The 23,207-nt window shown below is 45.7% G+C and overlaps 1 protein-coding gene across 4 annotated transcripts in view; it reads left to right on the top strand.

Moving 5' to 3' along the window:
• WDFY4 (WDFY family member 4) overlaps positions 1 to 23,207 on the top strand; it is a 297,123-nt gene that overhangs the window by 180,052 nt on the left and 93,864 nt on the right. For all 4 annotated transcript variants that reach the window (XM_045437996.1, XM_045437994.1, XM_045437993.1 and 1 more), the window contains 4 exons: positions 2,321 to 2,398; positions 8,428 to 8,634; positions 10,397 to 10,448; positions 13,175 to 13,341. In XM_045437996.1, the coding sequence (XP_045293952.1) occupies positions 2,321 to 2,398; positions 8,428 to 8,634; positions 10,397 to 10,448; positions 13,175 to 13,341 (504 nt within the window). The remainder of the gene's footprint in view (positions 1 to 2,320; positions 2,399 to 8,427; positions 8,635 to 10,396; positions 10,449 to 13,174; positions 13,342 to 23,207) is intronic.

Genomic DNA, 23,207 nt, shown 5'->3' on the forward strand with positions numbered 1-23,207 from the left:
ATGTAAATTAGACCCTTTTTCCAAGTTAAAAAAATTTTTTTAATGTTTATTTATTTATTTATTTATTTATTTATTTATTTTTTAAATGTTTGTTTATTTTTGAGAGCAAGAGAGAGAGAAGAACACAGAGCATGGTAGGGGGGTGGGGCTGGCAGAGAGAGGCGAGACACAGAATCTGAAGGAGGTTTCAGGTTCCGAGCTGTCAGCACAGAGCCTGACATGGGGCTCAAACCCACCAATCGTGAGATCATGACCTGAGACCAAGTCGGATGCTCAGCCAACTGAGCCACCCAGGCGCCCCCCCCCCCCCAAATTTTTAATTGAAGAAACCTAGGACACTATTTCATTTACCCCATCCATCTTTTGTTATTTTTCATGTATCTTAATTCTTATTTTTTAAATCCTGTAAGTTTTTATTATTATTGCTATTATTATTTTCCAATAGCCAAAATTCATTTAGATATACTAATATATTTACCATTTCTGTAGTCTTTCATTCATTCCAAAGATATATGTTTCAATATGAAATCATTTTCATTCTACCCCAAAAGCTCCTTCACTTCATGCAGTTCTGCTGGTAATGCATTCTATCAGTATTATTCGCCTGCAAATGTTTTGGTTTGTCTTTATTTTTGAAAGATATTTTCACCGGGTAGAGGCTTTGAGCTTGTCAGTTTTTTTTTCTTTCATGATTCGAAGATGTTGTTCCGTTTTCTTCTGGCCCCTACCATTCTTACTGTCGCCTCTTTAAAGATGATAAGAACTTTTGCTGTCTTTTTGAATATTTTTTCTTTTTTTCTTTTTTGCAGTTTAATTGTGATGGGCTTCTGGGTGGTTTTCTAACTGTATTTTTCTTGTTTGAGGTTTACAGAATTTCTCAAATCTGTGGCTCAATGAGTCTTTCACCCATTTGGGAAGATTCTCATTAGCTTTCCAGATATTGCTTCTTTGTCTCCTCCCCTTTGGAGACACCAGTCCACATACGCTAGATGCTTTCTCTATATTACATACGTATCTCACTATCTTTATCTCTTAAGTATTTTCCATACTTATATCTCATCATATTTAGCAAGAATATTTCTTCCATTTTACTCACCCTCCGTTCAGTTGTATCCACTCTGCTATCAGACTTACCTATGGAGTTTCTAATTTCAATTAATTCAGTTCACAGATTTAGAAATTTTATCTGGTTATTTTCCATAGATTCCATATCTCTTGCAAAAGCCTCCATTCTGCATTTTTTGGACTACCTTGCATTATTTTAAGGTCCATGTGTGGTAACTGTAATGTCTGGATATATGTGGGGGTATGTTTTTATTATCTGTTTTTCTGTTCATCCTTTTAACAGGCACATCTAGTAATTTCTGCTTGACTACTGAGCATTTCGTATGAAAATTCTCAGTCAGAGGCTTCAGATGGTGGGATCCTTCTCCAGAAAGGACTTTCTTTGCCTTCTGGCATGTACTTGGAGTGGGGGCAGATCACTGTAATGTACTCAGAGTTTGAGCCCATTGGAAGTCAGGTTTCAGCTTTGTAAGACCTGGTCTATTTCCAATCCGCCTTTATTTCTACGGCGCAGCCCTTGAGAGATCCCACTTTAAAGCCCAAATCCTGTTGGTTTTTACAAGTTACACTGCTTATAAATCAGAAACTGCTTAAAAGAGAACATCAGTGCAGAAAGCTGGGCTTGCCGCTCTGTACTGTCCTATTTCTGGACTCTTGGTCTCTTATGGCCTAGGTGTCTTGGTGAGCCTGAATTCCTATTTTTGTCTCCTTAGCCACTTGAAAGCATCACGAGTTCTGTTAAGCTTCTCTGCTTCTTACCCACCACTTTCTGTTCAGCTCAACTTCTTGTGTTATTTGCAAACTTGCAAATATCCCAGGGGCAAAAATTCATAGATATCAGGCATTGGGCACATCTCAGTGAGTTTTCTTTATCTCCAAGATCTTGACGTCTTAAGTCTTGGCTCTGTTGGTACTCTCTGCTGCCTTAAAGCAGATTATTCAAATATGGCTTTTCTTTTTATTCTTGGGAGAAAGACTGACCTGTTGTAAGCTAGCTCACGATAGCTGGAAGTGGAAGTAACCCACAGACGTGTATGTGTGTGTGTGTGTGAATGTGTGTGTGCACATGTGTGTGCGTGTGTGCATATCTGTGTGTGTGGTGTCAGCGTAAGTGAAGTCTTTATTGATGAGGTTGTGACTGAGTTGACCAACAAAACTTGTAACCATTATTTCCCCTGATAATTGGTCAGAATGGAGAAGTTTTTATCTGAAATCACAACTGTCATTAAGCTGTGACCTGTTTTCTCTCCTCCAGGATTTCGTGTCGTGTATCGAGAACTACAGAAGAAGAGGACAGGAACTATATGCGTCTTTATACAAAGATCATGTCCAGGTAAGAAGCAGAATAGCTCTTTTCTCTGCACAGAAGCCAGGAATCTACCCTGGACCTGGAACAAAGAATCGGGAAGGCCTTTGGTTTAAGTTCTAGTTGGCTAAGTCAATAATTGGCCAGCAACGATTCAGACCTACTTGTGTAACCTGTGCAGCGAATGTGGACTCACGCTGTCAGCAGTTGAGGAAATAGTCAGCATGTTTATCCTCTCATCTACCCATTCATCCACTAGTAAATAGGTGTCAACCCAGAGTGCCTCAGACCCTGAGCTATGAGCTAGGGGTGCAACTGTACAGGCCTCACTCTCTGGTAACTTCACTCTACTTCTCTGGAGGGATAGATATGAAATAACTACACAAATAAATCGATCATTATTACTCGTGTTGAGCAAGAGACATGGAAAATACAGGTACAATGAGAGATTATGATGTGAGGAGAATTTAACTTGGGCCGATCAGATGCCCCCTCCAAGAAAGTGACCATTAAGTTAAGATCTGGAGGAGGAAGATGGACGGAAGTATTCTGAGGATGTGTTTTTGGCTAAGGGAAGGGCATGTGGGAAGTTCCTGATCAGGAAAGAGCTGGATGCCGCCAGTTAACTGGAAGAAGAAGCGACTGGGTGACCTGAACCGGAGATGAACAAGGGTGAAGACGAGGCAGGGCCACAACACACAGGGCTTGCTGCCTCCTTAGGGCTTTTGCATTTTACCTTAAGTTCAATGGGTCGCCACCATGAGGGCAGATGTAGATACTTACAACCCCTCTCTAGGTGTGATTTCTGGACAGTCAAGGTAAAGAGCACTGACTGTCATGCCAGTGAGATCTCTAGTTGAGTCTCAGGTCTGCCTCGTCCCAGGCCTGCAGTCTGAGTCTCAGGGTCCCCCTTTCAAAGAAGGGATAATATTTCCTAACTGTAAAAATTAAAGAGAAAGCATAGATCACCAAGAAGTGACTGGCAGGGAATACATGTCCATTGTGCGGTTATGGAATGGCTAAGAGGTTCATCTCTAGTCTGTGTTGTTGTTAACAAACATTTTATTTTTTTTATTTTTATTTTTTGTTAACAAACGTTTTAAAAAATTGTTGCTAATAATAGAGCACAACATATATATAGTATTAAAACCCCACTAAAAATATTATTTGCTTTACGATTTCTCTGTTCCAAAATCTATGCTAAGTATAGGAAAGGCAGAGATTATAATGTCACTGCTGTGCCTTGAAGGTTCTTAAAACCCAGTAGAAGGACCAAGAGTAAAGAAATAACCACAAGCAGGGTGACGAGGCCAATTCTAGGATATTCTACTATAAAGAGTAGAGTAATAGGGTGTAAGGAGTCAGGAAGCATGGCTGGGATGGGGTGAGGGGCCAAGGAAGGCCTGCCCAAATGTCAGGGGAACAAAATCGGCTCTGATCAACTTTGGCCAAGTAACCTGGTCTAATTCCCTCCAGATAAGCTCACTTGGGAGCCCACACACGCCCCTGGAAATAAGGATTCATGAGCTGTGCAGCCTGCACCCCAGAAACACACAGGTTAGCCACATAGCCTCCCCAGCTATCCTGTGAGTAAGGACAGGGGCAGTTTATCAGACTTGACAGGGGTGAAAGAGGGGTTTGGGGGTCTACAGGACATGCGGCTATCAAAGCTATCAGGAGACATTCCTGTTTCTCTGGTCGTACAAGCTAGTCTGAAGCAGACTCTCAGTGTGGAGAAGAACCTCCTCATGGGCACCTACATTGTTGACTGCACTGCACAGCTGGAGGGGTGCCCTGCTGGCTTAGCCGCATGGTATCTGAGCCCCTCGGACAGGCCCTTGCACATCAATGCCCCACCACTTGTATTCACTGACTTCTTTCAGGATTAGCAATATAGCTAATAAATTCAATTGCTCTTGGGGGAAAATACGATGAATTAAGATTACATCCTTTGTTTATGGGCATCCTCGCCACACTTGTTTCATTCCAAGATAGAGGGTGTTGTTTGTCTAAACATCCAAATCAGCACCCAGTCGAGAATGTGAGAATCTCTCTTCCTACGGTTGGAAGAGCCTGGGAGATTTGCTGATGACTGGAAGAGATGTGCTGTGTGGTACTTTGTGAGTTTCTGCTGGAATGTGTGAGACTGAAAGTTCGTGGGGGAAGGACAGAACCTCGGCAGAGGCTCCAAGCCCACGAGGAAAGTCCCCAGACTTCTAGAACATTTGGCCTTGTTCATTTTCAGCAGTGGGCTTCAATGGGGTTCAGAGAATGCTTCAGAAAGTTGTGTAGAGTTTTACTGTTTGAGGTATTTTTGAGAAAATCAGCATTTGAGGCTAATCCATAAGGATACTTTCCAAGTGTTTAAATATTTAAGACAGATTGTTTCAACGTTTAAAGGAATGCAGAGGTAATCACCATCTGCCAGAGATAATGGGGCCTAGAGCATCCACCCTGCTTTTTTTAAGGGGCAATACATTTTCCGAGGGCAGCCCCCACTCTACTTCCAGAAAAGCCAGGTCCAAATTCTGTGAAGAGATCAGACTAGTGAAACCCACCAAGTTCTTCAAGGACAGCATGTGCCGAGTGTACTCAATGAAGCCCTCCCAAGAGGGTGGTCGTAGTGAGATTCAGGGATCCCGGCCCACAGGGCTCTCCGTAATACGTGGTGTAAGACTTCCCTAACTTGGCCTGTTGCCCACAACCGAGAGGTCTCTGCAGATGGCAGGAGCCCGCAACATGACCAGGTAACATTACCCAATGCCCTGGAAGTTCATCCAAGCATCATCATATCCCATCATTATGTTACCAGTAAATCAGGCAATTTGATATATCCAATCTCCCAAATTTCTTGTTGCTCCAGAAGTACTGGCAAAAACAGTTTCCTCGACTCTGGCCCTGCCAGGATTCCCATTTGCCTTTTCCAAATTCTATTCGTTCTCTTTTCTGTGGTCCAGCTGCTCTGGTTCTATGCCCAGACCATCCTGTTCTTATGGCGATTCCTTACCATAATTGACAGAAATGCCTCATTCTGTCTGTGCTGTTTTTAAAACATTCCAGGCTTTCCTGGTTAAAGCTATTGCAAGATGCCTGCCATCCTAGAAGTGGCCTTTCTTTTAGTATGTGAGAAGCAGTGTTCTGTCGCACACTTTTGGGTTCTCTAAGGGCCAACAGTTTGTTGCCATTTCTTGCTGAGTTTCTGTATATTAAGTTTTTTGTCACAGCTCTTTCAAATGCAAATATCAGAAGCTCAGCTCAAACTGGCTTAGGCAGCAAATGAAGTTTTGTGGTACTAAAAAATCTGGGGAAGCAGGCTTCAAGAAGAGCTGGATCCAGGTGTTTAAGCTCTGTTCTAAGCAACCTGTTTCTTCTCTCTCCCTTTCTCTTCTCTCTCCCTCTCAGGCTGTACATCCTAGAGCTAGGCAACGTTCATGTAAAGGCTGGGGACCCATTTTCTAGCTTGCACAAAGGCAGTGTCTTCTTGCTGAGCTACATGCCTGTGGACTGTCTCTGCCTCAGGGGCACTCTGATGCACATAAAGGCACCCTGACGTGGGGCAGGTGACCCCAACTGTGTACCCATGCATCTGCCTCTCTGCACTGTCTGCTCCGTATAGGTTCAGAGAGCACCATCTCCAATCCTGGGGAATGATGTGCACTAGCCCATCCTGTAATCGTCCTCCACCACTTGGATGACATTCGGAACTGAAGCCAGGGCTGGGATCAGCCCCTCCAAAGCATGGGGGACCAAAAGCAGGGAAGGGTTGGTTGCCCAGAGGAAAAGCTTGTTAATGCTACTGAAAAGTTTCCATTCAGCCCCAAGTCATAGCTACCTCTAACATACCAGAAATCCTGCCTCTAAGTCTCTAAGCATTTGGCCCAATCGAGCTTGAAGCCGAAAGGGGACCTTACCTTATGCAGAAACACAGGCATTAGAGAGCACCTTGAAGGTGGCATGCCTGGGTGGCTCAGTCGGTAAAGTGTCCCACGTTGGCTCAAGTCATGATCTCACGGTTCGTGAATTCGAGCCCCTCATCAGGCTCTCTGCTGTCAGTGTGAAGCCTGCTTCCATCCTGTATGCCCCCCTCTCTCTGCCCCCTTCTCAAATAAACATTGAAAAAAAAGCAGAGCACCTTGCAGGTATGGGAACTCAGGGCTTTTGCCGTTTGATCATCCTGTGTCCTCTCTCCTGGGACCACTTGTGGCTTTCTGTCATGGACTAAACAATCACTCATCTCTGAGGGATCTCACTACGGATACATGCCTGTCTGGCTGCAGGTATTTGAGACAACTTATTTGCTCTGTGATGAAGACACAGGCAGCCATGAACCCCCAGGTTCATAGGTAGATCCTTGGGGTGAAGAAGATACTGTTTAAAGACTAATTTTAAATCCAAGGTGGACAACCCAATAGCTTGGGATTACTCATCCTTTATGAAGCTTAATATGTTATTCGAAACCCAGCGACAATCTCCAGGGAGCTGAAATATTTTCCCTAAACGTGTATTCATTTCATATAACCTCATCCCTGTAAAAGGCTTTGGACAGGACAGACATTATTTTTCTGGAGTTCCTTATTAACCAGTCGGAGTATTATATAAAATGCTGTTTGGGATATAAATGTGAGAACTGTGGAGAAACCAAATAATCTCGCTTTGAAATAGGATTTGCTTTACTCACAATAACAATACCGTTTACACTGAGAAAGTCACCGTATAAAGACTCTTGAAAATATTGTCTCATTTAATCCTTACATAAACCCATGGCTTTATTATTATTGTAATATCATTAACTGCATTTGATGAAGCCCCTTTCCATGAGACGACTAGAGAATAGCAGAAACATGATGATAACCCTGGTTCGTCTGACCCCAAAGACCATGGAACGAGCGCTGTATTGTCTGTTATATTCAGCTCCATCACCCGGTGGTCCTTGGAGAAACCACGTCTCCTCTCCCAGACTTGATTTCTTTATGAGGATAGTAGCAATTATTTAAAAGTTTCAAGCTTCACGCATGGTGCCGCTGGGTAGAGGAACAGAGATACAGCAGGTGAGGGGCTCGGCCCTGATGCATGATAGTGATTTCTTTTCTCTTGACGTTAAGTTGATGAGATTTGTGCTTCTCAACATTAACACACCTTCAATTTTCTGAAAACTTAGAATCAAAAGATAGGGCAAATAACCATCAAATATTTGAATAACTGCAAAAGTTCACCCCAAAGACACATAAGATTCCGCTGTCAAAGCTGACAGGTGTCAAGTTTCCTTTGACAGGTGATGCAGACAACTTCAGCGTGGCATACAAAAGCAGTTTGGGGGGGGGTCAGTCAAGTGCCACGTATGCAAACTATAAGATGTCATCAGTAAGGGATTATTGTCATTAATAGCAAAGGTTTTAGTTTCCACATACATTCTAGAATTCTTCAACATTCTAGACTCCTAGGATATTAGGATTTGAAAGACCCTTAGATGATATCTAGGCCAAAGTTCTCATTTGACAGTTGGAGAATCTGAGGTCCAGAGACAGAGATGACTTTTTCAGATCTACCAATTGTTGGCAGGTCTGTGATTCCGCCCCTCCCCCCCCCCCCCCCCCCCCCCGCCACACACACACACATACACACACCTCCAGTCCAGACACTGGAAGGAGTATCTTCAGCATCATTTTTGAAGGGCAGGGGTTGTGGTGAGATTCTGTGTTCCATTTATCAAGTCCATTCTGTCCAACCTATTCTGATGAATAGTGTCAGGACCTTCAGGTCCTATTGTGCTCTGCACAACACCCAGCAGTCACATGGTTCTGAAGGCCAGCGGGCAGATGGTTTTCTCCTCCCCCAACCTGGATTGATTGGTCTCAGAGCTGAAAAACCGCTATCTTCTCCTGGCCTGCTCCTGGCTCCAGGATGTATACTCCACACCCTGAGGGTGCTCAGGGCTGCCTGTAGGGTTTTATTTTTCTCAACCAATTAAGAGGGCTTGGTCTGTTCATCCCCAGAGGTTCGGGGCCAAGCCCATGAGGAAATGTGTCTAAGGGTGACCCTGTACTTCTGCTTCCCAGAGACAGAGATGTAACAACATCAAGGCAGCCAACGCCTGGGCCAAGATTCAGGAGCAGCTTTTTGGGGAGCTGGGCTTGTGGGGCCAAACGACAGAAGCCACACTTTGCTCCAGGTGGGAACTGGACTGGAGAGAGGGACCAGCTCGCATGAGGAAACGTGTTAAACGCTTGTCTCCGCTGGAAGCCCTGAGTCCAGAAAGGCTCAAGGTAAGAGTTAGATGCAGTGAAACAAGGATGCTTCCAGGCAGGAAATGTGTAGGGAAGTGTCTTCTGAGCTATTCCTTCTCATGCTGTTTTCACCAGGAGTGCTTTGGGAATGCTTTGGCATGGGCAGGTAGGAGAGATCATGTGCAGTTAAGTGTAAGAGTGCTATAATTTATTCTTGATGCCATTTAAAAGAAGAAAAGAATAAACCCTCAGTTTTTTTCTCAGTTTTTAAGAGTATCTTATGCTTTGGTTGATGGGGGGTGGGAGGGAGGGGCGGACAGGTGATGGGTATTGAGGAAGGCACCTTTTAGAATGAGCACTGGGTGTTGTATGGAAACCAATTTGACAATAAATTTCATATTAAAAAATAATAATAAAATAAAGTGAAATAAAATAAAATAAAATAAAATAAAATAAAATATTAAAAAAAGAAGAAAAGAATCACTAAACCTCCCAGGTATATAGAAAGGCTGCTGTAACTACAGCCTGAATAAATAAGAAAATGAGTGAGTGAATGAATAGCTGAGTGGTTCATATCTACACCACTGACCCAGTATCACGCTGACATCCACAAAAGTCCAGTGGAATAATCTGGGCATCAGTGTTTGGAAGGAGCTAAGTCATGACTGTTGTCTGCATAAGTTATCTGTAATGGAGCAGTCGTAACCAGCCCTGCTATGGCCATTATTGCATAATCGAATCTCATAGCAAGTTTTACAGTGGAAATATCTTGAACTCAGCCATTTCTGCAAGCATGAACCTGTGACCCAGAGAGTCCAAACAACATTGGAGCCATTGGTTTCCCAAGCAACAGGATCTAGGTGGTCCCTGGGAGTTTGCTTTGATGAAGCGTGAATTCTGTGTCATCAGACTGACAGTTCTGCCTTTTAAAGAATGGGGAACCAGTTGGATTAGGAGTGGATATGGAAAAATCTGTTAATAGTTCTCTCATGTCTTCATTGAAGGATTCCGATTTAAGATACTCTAGACGGCAGCCTTCCAAACAGTGGAATGCAAGACATTTCCTTCTGCATTCCTCCTGAGATACAACGTCGGGTTTATTCTGTAGTCTGTAACCTCAGGATCTTTTATCCACTTTAAATTCTTCCTAAAACTTAACGAAAAAAAATTATATTTCATTCATTCAGTAGACACCTGAATTTTTTTAAATTTAAATTCATGTTAGTTAATATACAGTGTAGTCTTGGCTTCAGGAGTGGAACCCAGTGATTCCTCTCTTACGTACAGACACTTGAATTTTTAATGTATTATCAATGAACATCTGGTTTTATATAGTATTTTCCCCCCAATACATTTCTTAGGAAGTGGAGGCAGGAAAAATAAGTATCCTGTCCACTGTGCTAGTGACAAAGCCAAAGGCTGGCTGTGAAACCTGGTCTCTGGCCTCTCAGGCTGCCTAGCCCCAGATCCTGTGCCTGGTCACCTCTCCAGGGTGGCCCACATCACAGACATCTGAGATGCTATTTGATCCCATTTTGGCATCATCTTTGGTAATTACTGTAAATCCTACTTAATGGAAGATTGTGGGTTTTTTCCCCTTTGACTCAGGAACATTAATACTTACGTTTTATTGTGGTCCTTTAGGATTTAGCATTCCTCCCTTCTTGCATCTAAGACTTGTGACTATATGAGTAATTTGAGGGGGTCACATGCATGTGTGTGTGTGAACCTGTGTAATGGGGTGAGGGGCACCATAGTAGTATTCAGGATTTAATTTCTCTATTCTCTTGTTTTGTTTCAGGAAAATCAAGACAGAAACAGCAACGTGTCTCAAACAAATGTTGAAAGCCAAGGTACTCCATTTATCATTTTACCTGTTTTTCATTAATCATCAAACCAATTCTTGGTTTTATTTAATATGAAATTAATACTTTGGAGGAAGAAAATGCTTATGTCTGAAGTAGGCGATGCTAAGACTCTTGGCATTACTGTGCTCTCCAGGATGAGGAGGAAAGTATTCCAGACCTTGACACTCTGGTAGGGGAAGAATTTTATATTATAGTTATAACAATAAAAATTTTTTCAGGGGAACTATCTTATCAATTTGCTGTGTCAGGGAAACCTCAAAAGCGTCCCTAAATAATACTAATACATGTGCAGTATGTGACCCAAAACACATAGGAGGAAAATAAGAAAATACTTCAAAGTAAAAATGGGTAAAAGAGGTATTTAAAATTTTTTTAAACTGAATCCTCTGATTGTAAAACCAGCTGCAATAGTCACTATTATTTCCCAAGCTAAAAAAATATATATATACTTCGAATTGTTTTTGATGTTTATACTGACTCTTCAGTTGTATAATCCTCATGGAGGGATTTGGCTGAATTGGTTTGCTGAAAATCCAGGGTTTATTTTCAGAGCCCATTTGGCATGAACACACTGAAACACACACACACGAATACACACGCAGACACACACCGACATACACACTCTATTTCAGATTTTGTGTTTCTACCAGACCCTGCCTTTTGCTTCAAACACTCCCTGTCTGTGAGTTTCATTGTCTCCTCAGCTGCAGCGTGTGTCCTGTCCTTAATTAAATGACAGCTTCCTACCACTGATCAAACTTGTCTCACTCAGTGCCTTAGTGACCGAATTTTGCATTGAGCTTGCTATCTTGCCAGTCTACAATAACAAAGCCTGGAAGTGAAGATGCTGGGCCTTGATCCCAGGTTGATTTGGGGGTCCCACTGTGGCACAGGACTTGGGACAGTCTTGTAATGCCCATTTGCTTCTCTCCTCTTTAACTCAAGCCCCACAGCTCCAGGATCACAATGATAGTCTACCTGTGTTCCCTTTCAGAGGGAGTATCTGCAGAGATTGTGGTGATGGGAAGCATGCACTGATGTTGACTATGGCCATGGGCTGTGGCGTCCCCTTGTCCTGAAATGCAGATTCTTGTCCCCAGTAGGAGGTTCAGCCAGAGAAGAAGAAAGGGCTTCTGGTTCTCCCCTATGCTTTCCTGGGTGCCTGTATCTATACAGCATTCTCCCTGCTTGGGGAAAAGCCTATGTGGCTATTGTAAGCAGCAGACACTTTCATTCTTCTAGTTGGGAGACTCCCAGGTGCAGAGGAGCTCAAAGAGGTGAGCAGCTTAGCACACACACACAAAAAATGGCTAGTAGCCCCACAACTTTGCAGTCATGTGCCGTGTGCCTGTTCTAGGCAGGTGGGCATCTAGGACAGGGTGGGGGAATAGGATCCAGAAATTATGTAAGTATGTGCTCAGCTGGCACCCTAATATCTGTGCCCAGCAGTACGTGCTTAGGAAATAAGTCAAGGTGTGCACACACATGATCGCAGCACAGCACATTCACAGTAGAAATAGAAACCAGTCTCCAAAAAACTGGAGATGGACTAGGTGATGATGAAAGAGTCACACAATAGAATATTACACAGCCATTTTAGTTGATTTCAAAGAACTTTCAGTGGAATGAGAAAGTGCTCATGAGATAATCAAGTAAAAATAATATTAGGAAAGAAAAGTGTAAATGCAGCGTAATTCCTATCATGTCAAAAAAATTATGTGTTTGTGCATATACATATACGTACAGAAAAGGTGTTAGAAGTAAAGAACCGAAATTGCGAACAGTGGGAACAAACGTGGTTCAGATTCTGCCTCTAGTTCTTTGTAGCCATATGACCTTGAGCAAAGTAGTCAGCCCCTTTCACTTTCCCCTGATTGTAAAGGGAGAAGGAAATAGAATCTACAACCTGCTTGGAGTAGATGAAAAAACTGTCATCAAAAGCATCCAGCACAGAAGTGCTTACTACATCTGAGCTGTTATTATTAGCACTATTTCTGGGTGCCTGAGTGATGGTTGTTTTACTTCTCAAGTTTTTAAAATTTATTCTCACAATGTCATGGATTTTCCAAGATCGCAGTGCATCCATAATTAGAAGAAAAAAAAACTCACTCTTTTCAAAGAGTGAATGAAGTGAAATTCCGAGAAAGCAGATTCTGGATGACCCTCAAGGGGAACTGCTCTGCTGATTAATGAGGGTGAATTTTGAAGTGTTGCCCTGTGGTCACTCTGGAGCTACAGAGCAGCTAGCCCTGGGCACACCTTCCAGAGTGAATCAACCTAACGGTGTGTTGACCACACCACAGGGTCAGAGGGGTGGTGTTCACTTTCAGAAACAGTGGGGCACATGCTGAGGTCCCACCACTCACTTGTGCCTTGAAACCTTGCAGTTTCTCTCGGTGACTCAGGCCCAAGCTGTGCACCATCCCTCGTGAGGCCAGGTGGCTTGCGTCAAAAAACGTGTGACCTGGGGCACCTGGGTGGTGCAGTCAGTTAAGCGTCTGACTTCGGCTCAGGTCGTGATCTCACGGTTCGTGGGTTCGAGCCCCACATCAGGCTCTGTGCTGATATCCCAGAGCCTGGGGCTTGCTTCGGATTCTGTGTCTCCCTCTGTCTCTGCCCCTTCCCTGCTCACACTCTGTCTCTCTCTGTCTCTCAACAATAAATAAATGTTTAAAACACACACACACACGTGTCCCTTTATGCTGCTGCAGATGAGCTGACATCAGAGGAAGTTGAGATCAAGACAGACGAGGTAGCGGTGGACTGCACTCAGCTTACCTTCTTCCCTGCCCTACATGAAAGTCTGCACTCTGAAGATTTCTTGGAACTGTGTCGGGAAAGACAAGTTATTTTACAAGAGCTTCTCGATCATGAAAAGGTAATATAGCCCATCACAATTATTCTTCCAAGATTATCAAACATGAGAGATCAAGCTTTCTTCATTCACGCGGGAGTTGATAGCTCTCTTCACTGTAAAACAAAACAAAGCAAAACAAAACAAAACAAAAAAAAAACAAAACACAATGAGCAAAAAGAGCAGGCACACTCCTAAATTTGTGGGACCAGAGCAAGGGTACAAATGGAAACTGACACACCTTGCATCAAGAGTTTAAAAGATATAAATTAAGCTAATATGCTGTTATGAAATACGCTGTAATAACTTCCAACAATGACCTTTGTAATACCTGGAAGATCAGTTTCAGATTTGGAATTCTCGATCTGGTTGTTTGGCACCTTGGCTCCCTGCCTGCAGTCTGGCCACCTTGAGGGATCCATCCCACGTTGAGTGTGGAAGTGTTGCGACACTCAGCCCCTAGGTCCAGGCTGGGTCTAGACTGCTCACCCTGCAGCCAGCCTCCCCTGGGCTACCACTCAGGCCCAGGGATGAGCATACTTGTATCCCCATCATTCCTTAGCAGGGTGAACATGGAGACGATAAGCACATGGGCCAGGGGCCAGGCTAGACAGTTAGCAGAGGAGTCCACAGTCTGGGATGCCGGGAAAGGGCTTGGGGGACCCATGGCATGGCCTCTTGGTATGACTGGACAAGGACCAGAGGGATCCCTGAAGTATGGACCCAGTGGAGGGCCCTTCTTTTATTTTTTTAATGTTTATTTATTTTTGAGAGCGAGACAGAGACAGAGGCAGAGACAGAGAGACAGAGCACAAGTGGGGGAGGGGCAGAGAGAGAGGGAGACACAGAATCCAAAGCAGGCTCCAGGCTCTGAGCTGTCAGCACAGAGCCTGACATGGGGCTTGAACCCACAGACCGTGAGATCATGACCTGAGCCAAAGTTGGACAGTTAACCGACTGGGCCACCCAGGTGCTCCCTGGAGGACCCTTCTTAACCAAGTCTAAGAAAGGTATGGAAAATGAAGCTTATGCCTTAGAGTAAAACAGGCCTGAGCTCAAATTCCAACTTGGCAGCATACTAAACTGCATGTTACCTCACCTCTGTGAGCCTCAGTTTTCCTTATCTTTAATATGGAATGTAGAGCAATCATTTCACAAAATCCTTGTAAGGTTTAAATGGGATAATGGAAGCAAAGAGACTAGCTCAGAGCTGGGCACATGTAGGGTGGCCTGTTAGAGACAAACTCTCTTCTGTCTCCAGAGGTTGGGTGGGTCAAGGGTCTCCAAGTCTTACCCATCAACACTTCCATTCAGAATGTAAGTGAAGGAGATGTGCCAACAGAACAGAGGAGCGGTCAGGGTGTGGTCCAGGGTGTAGTTTAACCAACATAGTCGTATAACAACATCGTCCTTCTTATACTTGCTTAACCCAAGTCTTCCAGACGTGGAGCACATTTGCAGTCCTTATCACACCTCTTGCCACCATGACTTTGCTCATGCTGGTTCATCCACCTGCAGTGCCCCGCCCACCGGACTCCTGGCTGCTGACTCTCTGAAGTTGATCTTGACCGCTCCCCACTCTGGGACCTGGAGTACTTGCAGTCTCCATTTCCCCCTGCATCACCTCCTCCCCTTGCTCCTGGCACACAGACTAACCTTCCCCACCTCACCTATCTGCCTCTCTCACTGCACTGATCCTCTTTAACAGAGGGACTGCTGGGCACCGAACCTCAGGCATACCTGGAGTAGACATTCAGTAAACGCTGATGAATGAAGATTTGTTAAATTCATGTTCATTTTATTTTGACTGTGGAAGTAATGTATGTGTCTACGTTGTGAAATTTTAAAAAGGTGGAAATCAAAACATATATACATAACATGTACCTCGACACATATACATTTATATACGTGTGTGTACGTGTTCATAACATCCCAGCTGCTGAGGATAACAGCTGATAATAGTTCGGATGTATCACTATAGTATTGTGTTCATTTGAGAAATGGATATTTGAGAAATGTGTTGTCAGTTGAAAAACAGCTAGGAGATTGATGCTTTCTATCAAAACTTTTCTTTGCCTTATGCCCTCAGAAGATTGTATAAAGAGGTGATTCTCAACAGGGGGAAGCTTTACCTCCAGGGGATATTTACCAATATCTGGAGACATCTTCAGTTTCATGATTTGGTAGGGAAGGAGTGTTATTGGTTTCTGGTAGGCAGAGGCCAAGGTTGTCACTAACAATCCTACAATTGCTCAGGACAGTCCCACCTTCCACTAGAAAATAATTATTCAGTCCAGAACGTCTATAGTGTCAGAGTGGGAAACCCTGAAGTGAAGGATGTATATTAAGCAGATGTCGTGTTCCAACCATCCCCTCCTACTTTCTTCATAGGATAAAGAAAATACTGGATCATATGTCTCCATTTGGTTATTTTCCTTGTTTTGCTAACAACAGATCAACAACAAAGCTTTGCTTTTGCTTGGTACATTGATTTTCTGTTGCCGCCATAACAAACTACCACAAACTTAGTGACTTAAAGCAACACATGTTTATTATCTCAAAAGTCCCAGCACAACATGGCTCCAATGGCTCTCTGTTTAGAGTCGCACAGAGCTGAAAGCAAGGTGTTGACCAGGCTGCATTTCTTTTGAGAGGTTCTGGAAATGAATCCATGTTCAAGTTCATCTGGGTGTTGGCAGAACTTGGTCCAATGCTTCTGTAGGACTGAGGTCCCTGTTTCTTTGCTGCCTGGCAGATAAGGGTCATTCTCAGCTTCTAGAGGCCACCCACATCCCTTGCCTTGTGGCCCCCTCCTCCATCCTCAAAACTGGCTACTGCAGGTCTAGTTCTCTCCCTCTTTGGACCTTGCTGGCCCCTTTCTGCCTCATCTACGCCTACCTCCCTCTCCCTTCACATCTCTCCCACTGACCAACTCTTCTGTCGTCCTCTTCTGCCATCAAGGGGAAAACACTGGACCCATCAGATCATCCGGGATAATCTCTGTATTTTAAAGTCTGCTGATTTGTACCTTAATTTCATCTGCAGGGTTTTTTCAAGCAGCACATAAATTAGCATCTGATGGGAGCATCGGGGACAAGGTTCTTGGGGGACAGCTGTGGAAAACTGCCTGCCAGTTAGTATCACTCAGGGTCCATAGCCTACCTAATCTGTGTCCTCACCTACCAAGGGGAGCCTCTGCAGGTGGCCTGGCTCCCATATACCTCCTAAGCCCAACCTGATGGTTCTAGCCCTAACTGGGCTACACCGAAGGCAAGTTCTGAAGTTTATCATCATAGCCAAGAGCTAGTCTTAGCCTCAGTCTATGCAGCAGGTGGATGATGTTGGTAACTGTTTTGGTCTCTGAGAGTTTTGTTTTTGCAGGTTGTCCTATCCAGTGGCATAGGGGTCCTGTTGGAGGTGGTGGTGGTGGGAGGGGAAGCCTGAGGCCCACAGGTAATTGGCTTTGCTAGCTCCTGAGAGGCAAGACAAGACCAGGAGGAGACAGTTCTCCCACCTTCCCCTGTCTTGTACTTAAACTTCAGTATTTCTTGGTCTCCATGTCACACAGCAGGAAACTGTCAGAAGCGCCACACGTGGCTTGTTGTCGTAGCAGGGATCTCCAGGCTGTGTAGACAGGAGCATGCCAAACTCAGCAGGCGCTGAGACTAGGAGCGGTCCCTTTTCCACTTAGCACTTCGTATCCCCTGGCCTGCCTGGAGGGGACAGCCTGGGGGCGGGGGGCCCAGATGAATGTCAGTTCCCTGGAACCAAAGACTGAGCAGCTGCAAAGTCAAGGTTATTCCTGCCATTATCTGGACATTCGTTCTTTTCTCAAGCTGTTTTGATTCATTTCACTGGGTTATGTTGTTGCCTCTGGCTTCCTGGCAAATTATAGGAGAGGTTATTTTCCGATTCAGCCTGAGTTTCTCCAGGATCACTGGAACCAAAACACTGGACACACTTGCTCCCTGGAGAAGGAGGTGTGGGAGGAGAGCAGCCAGGGCCACGTAGGGTCAGGCTTCCCGAAGGCAGGACAGTGGGGGGCAGAGGCTACAGGCAGACTTCGGACTGACCCCCTTACTAAGCCCCGTCTCCATCACTTACAGGCCTAATGACTTTGAATAAAGTAGTGGAATCACTTCTGACCTCATTTCCTCTATCTTTAAATGGGATTATACTCCTTGACTCACCAGTTTGTATCAAAGATCAAAGGTGTACTGTGTGCCCCTGCCTGAAACTCTGTTTTCCATGCAGAGGGAGCTCTAGGTGGGTTGTATCTGCTATTATCACTGTAGACCATTGCTCCTTTTATAATTAAGAGAGAGAGAGAGAGAGAGAGAGAGAGAGAGAGAGCAAGCCAGGGAGAGAGGCAGAGAGAGAGAGAGACAGAGAGAGGGAGAGAGAATCTGAAGCAGGCTCCACACTCAGCATGGAGCCCAACGAGGGTTCAATCCCACATCCCTGGATCATGACCTGAACCGAAATCAGAATCAGATGCTCAACCAACTGAGCCACCCAGGCGCCCCTATTCTAATTTTATTTTTAAATTTTTCTTTAGTGTTTACGTATTTTATTTTTTTATTTTTTTTTTCAACGTTTATTTATTTTTGGGACAGAGAGAGACAGAGCATGAACAGGGGAGGGTCAGAGAGAGAGGGAGACTCAGAATCGGAAACAGGCTCCAGGCTCTGAGCCATCAGCCCAGAGCCTGACGCGGGGCTCGAACTCACGGACCGCGAGATCGTGACCTGGCTGAAGTCGGACGCTTAACCGACTGCGCCACCCAGGTGCCCCAGTGTTTACGTATTTTTGAGAGACAGACCATGAGTGGGGGAGGGGCAGAGAGAGAGAGGGGAACGAGTACTTAAATTTAAAGCAAGAGGCAGGAAGGAGCCTGAGGAAGCAGGCTGCAGAAACCCAAGAGCATCCTGGGGCAGAAGAGTGGAGTCAGGTCTACACTAGGAGCTCTCCATGGAGCAGGCCCCGGTGGGCTGTGGGGGCATGCGCCCCCCCCCCCAACTTGCCCCCCTCCCCTCCCACACGGCCACCAGCCAGGCCCTCACGGCCCACATGCACCTGCTCACCACTGCCCCGTAGCCGAGGCCTCCTGGGTGGACCTGTCCTGGTGTCCCGTGTATGCCCACGGCACTCTGCTCACTCTGCTGCCAGAACCCCCTCATCTCAGGGCTCTGACGCTATTTCTGAGTCTTCCTGTGGGTTCTTGACAGGCGCGGATGCGTTTGAATTTATCCTTGTCCCTCCCTTTCCTGACATGAAGGATTTGTGCTCTGGAAAGGTCTGCTGAACTGGCGAGTGCAGCTGTGTGAAGAGGCGCCCACAGGGAGCCAGCTGGATGTACATAGCTCTCAGAGTGGGCAGACTGCCTGCAGCCATGACCTGGGTCTTCGCTCGGGTCCCTCAGGGCCTGGCTGGTCGGTGGAGCCTCTCTGGGAGCAGGTGAGACATGGCTGAGCAGGGCCTGGCTTCCACCGCAAATCCACCCCCACCACCGAGGAGGCAGATGCCAACAGTTTGGGCCCAAGAGGGCAGCTTGGCACAGGGCAAGTGCTCCGACTGGACTCAGAGCCCCCTCCTGCTCTTTGTTTATTGCTATGGCTGGACGTCTGGAGCCGTTGCTCTGTGTCCTTTACACAGCACCTCATCTCGTCTCACAGGGCCTCTGAGGGTGGCTGCCTCACTTCTCTTTCCCAGGTGGCAAGAGTCGGGCCTCATGTGCCTGCCAGCTGAAATTGCTGGAATTTGATGGCAGATCCGTGTCATTCGAAATTCATGTGGTTTTCCGCTTTCTTCCAGCTCACTGTGTCGAGCAAGTTACCCTAAACTCCCCACTGCCCTCCCCTTCAGCAACCTTCCTGTACTGGGGCTCACGGATGTTGGCTCCAGGCCCTCTTGTGCTTCTTTTGTAAACTTTCTGGTTAACACTGGCCCAGGCGGGCAGGCCTCCAGGTCCCTCACCACACACAGCATCTCCGCACAGGACACAGCAGGCCAAGCACGTGCCATCCTGCCCGCCTGCTCATGCCCTAGCCTCGGGTCCAGTTTACTGCTTGTCAAGAGCGGGAACTGGACCTTGAGGAAGGACAATTTGTGGCACTGACCTTTGACCTGTGAATAGGTTCCAGCAAAAATATACAAAGTTTGCCCAGAGCAGGTGCATGTGTATATTTGGAGGGGGAGGGGGCGGTGGTACCCTTAGTATTTCTTCAGGCCGCTACTTTCTGCCTGTATTGAGACATTTTGTAGCAGGAGTTCTCTGTAAACTAGGTATTCCCCTGACTCGGACATCTCTATTAGACCTTCTGGGCCTGTGTTTTTTCCAAATTTCTAAGAAAGCACACTCAACGGGAGTGTGTGGCCGATGCATCCGTGCTCAGAAAACCTGGAACACTGGCCATCAACTAGCCATCATGTAAGCCGGACAGGCAGCCCCACGGTGAGTCCCTGCTTCCCCCTGCCCTGCCCCCTCAGAAGTGCTTTGCCAGAACAGTCCAGGAGACTCTCTAGGTTGTGACCTCTTTCCAGGCTTCTGGGTGGCCCGTCCCTGCCAGGGGCCTCCAGGGAAAGCAGGCAGGGCTGGGGCTCCGGAGTGGCAGCAGCTTAACTCCTGTCTTTATGCGAACATTGGAGCTCTGACCGCTTCCAGCGATACCTGGGACTGTGATTATTCTGTGCTCCCCTTGCGTCATTGATTAATGATTCCCAGAACCACAAACACATTTCTCTGCAACCAGCTCCATGTGACGTGAGAAGTGGTATACGTAATGCATATTAATCATGGGTCCGAGTCAGCCACCGTGCCTTTGGGGACAGTCCTTTGTACCCTGCCATGTAAGCTGCTCTTAGAGGTGAGTCTCCACTTGGCAAAATGGGCTTCCGAGACCCAAGTGGGAGTTGTGTTTGCTGTTGCTGTTCTCTTTGATTACGTGGACAACTAAAATTAATTTCAATACAGACTCCGTGTGAAATATTAGGTCGGGCTTGCTTGCAAGGAATCAGGTCGAAGGGAGTTATTTTTGGTCTGGACAGCAGAGAGCAGCATCAGGCTCTTCCCAGATGTTTTGAGCGGAGGCCCTTTATGGGAAGCGAAGACGTGTGTTAACCTTCCTGGGTAGTACCTCCCCGTGTAGGTGAACGGCCCCGACTGGCTTTCTAAGATGTAGAGATGCACGGGTCATACCTACTTAACCCCTTCTGCGACTCTGTCCACCATATTTTGTGCCCAAGGCCATTCCCCATCTGGCCCTGTGGCCTCCCTGGACCTTGTCTCCCTCGCCCTTACATGTACACGCACACAGAGGGACACACACACACACACACACGCCTGATTTTTACTCTAATTGCATACAGCTACTTATGATCTCCAAACATGTCCGGCTGCTTCAAGACTGCCATGGAATGCTTCTCCCGTTTTTACTCTTCTTTATTCCTAACCCCAGCCTTGAGGTCACCTCCTTGGGAACTGTTTCTCTTATGTCAACCCCATCCCCTCTCTCACCCCTGTCTGGGCCAGACAGCTCCCTCTGTGTCCCCAGTGCCTGTATTTCCCCTCTTCATGCTGTGCCAGGATGGTTGATACTCTTCTCCCTCCTGTTAGACCACGAGCACCATGAAGGTGTGCTTTATCTCCCTTTGTGCCTGACGGGCGTGGGATACACACTGAACATTCAATGCAGGTCTGAGAAATGAATGCATGAACGAACGAACAAATGAATGAGCTATAAGCAGCATGCTTATGTGAGAAGAGACCTCGTCTTTCATAGCTTCGCTGGTGTCTGTGAGTCCGTTTCTCGAAGTATGGTCTTCAGCATCATTTAGGCTTCTTATTAAACTGCGGATTCCAGGTCCCACTGTGTACCTGCCGAACCAGAACATCTGGGAGTATAGCCTGGGAATGTGAACTCCAGCAAGCTGCCCAGGTGATTCTCATACATTCTCTTTGGATAAATGCCCGAGATACATACACATGTCTGGGTTTTGCAACATTCAGAGCTGCCCGGGCTAGAAACATGCTCCAGTTTCAATCAGTCACCAATGAGTAAATCCTTAGCAAATGCATGCTTTGAATAGTCGTCAATATGTTTCACATTATGCTGGTGCAATTTCCATCCTTTCCATCTGGTCTCCTGTGAGCCCGCCTTGAAAGGCGGGGAGGCTCAGCTCTTTGCAGGCTTGCCCGTGGAAGTGGCGCCTGCAGGCAGGCAGGGGGCATCCCCGCTCCTTGTCTGAAAAGATGAGCTGCTATCAAGCATTATATTTCCTCTCAGGTTTGCCAAATTGATATAAAAATAGTATCTTTTTATTGTTTTAAGATACATTTTTGGGGTACCTGGGTGGCTCAGTCGGTTGAGTGTCCGACTTTGGCTCAGGTCATGATCTCACAGTCCGTGAGTTCGAGCCCCGCGTCGGGCTCTGTGCTGACAGCTCAGAGCCTGGAGCCTGCTTCTGATTTTGTGTCTCCCTTTCTCTCTGCTCTTCCCCCACTTGCAGTCTGCCTCTCTCTCTCTCTAAATTAAACAAACATTAAAAAAATTTCTTATAAGAAAAAGATACATTTTTTATGACTATTATGACCAAATACTCCACTGAAAAGTGATCAAGATGCCAGAGTTCACACGTAGCCAACACAAATGTAATTTACACAATCTCTCTCTGTTTTGATGCTTAACTTTTTTGAAAAATGAGGATACTTATTCTATGTGCCAGTATAACAACATGTATTGACAGCAGGGTCTAGGCAGGCAGAAGGGACACATGACCCATGTGTGCAGGGTTAAAGCTTTATTTGCAGTAGATTTTGCATACAAATATAAGGAAATGTACACATCTGCTCTGCTCTGGATATCTCACAGGACAGCTCTGCGTCTGTTTTTCTACCCATCTAATTCGGGCATTGCACTAACTTGCAGACTAATGATACTGGAAAGAACTTCAAAGAGCCTCCAGCTGACCTTCCCCTTTTGCAGATGTGCACACTGAGGCCCGACTCTACGAGAACGTGCTGGCAGGGGCTTCGAGGGAATGTCCCAGCAAATTATTGCCCTTGTAACTTCAGCTCTGGGAGTTTTGGATTTCCAGACAACCTGTTCCTTATCATACACAAGGCCAGGTGCGGCCACACACTTAGTTATCCACCTGCCAGGAATGATAATATATTATCCAGCTGATCTTAAAAAAAAAAAAGAAATTCTACTTCTGAAGCTGAAGTTCCTCTCTTTTTGGAGTGATCAATAGAATCACGGCATGAGGGATTTCTTAATCATGAGTAAACTTGGGGAGGCAACCCTCCCAGGGCTAATTTAAATGGAAGAGTGGGTAATAGTTCACTTGGGCTCATTTTTTAGTTTTTAAAATGCCATTCTTTTCTAGAAGAATCAATTTTTAAGCTATTAACCCAGCTCTCACCAGACGTTTTTCTTGTGGTTTGATTTATTCTGGTTGTTACTTAATTCCCCCCAAAAGAAAAGCCCAGGAGATCATAGGAATGTGCCCCAGCCCCTACTGTTGGCTCCAAAGAAGTTGGGCGAGGGTGGGGCTTCATGGGGGAGGGGACAGGTTTGGAGGTGCACAGACCAGTGCTACATCTCACTGTGTGAACTTGAGGATGAAGTCTCCTCTGTACAAAGGGTTAGAGAAGAAAGTTTAAACAAGCTCACATAACCCTTCTGACGGGGCTGGTAGGAGTATAAATTGGTACCACCTTGCAGGAGGGCAGTCCGGCAACAGAGGAGAATTTAAGATACCCACACCCTTGGTCTGCAGTCCAACTTCTAGAAATACATCCTTCAGATTTATCTGAGTGTTCTGAGGGACATAGGTACAAGGATAGTCACCACGGCATTGCTTGTGATGCCCAAACGTTAGAAAACAAC

The sequence above is a fragment of the Leopardus geoffroyi genome, chromosome D2 (genome assembly GCF_018350155.1).
Source record: "Leopardus geoffroyi isolate Oge1 chromosome D2, O.geoffroyi_Oge1_pat1.0, whole genome shotgun sequence".
In the NCBI taxonomy this organism is placed as follows: domain Eukaryota; kingdom Metazoa; phylum Chordata; class Mammalia; order Carnivora; family Felidae; genus Leopardus; species Leopardus geoffroyi.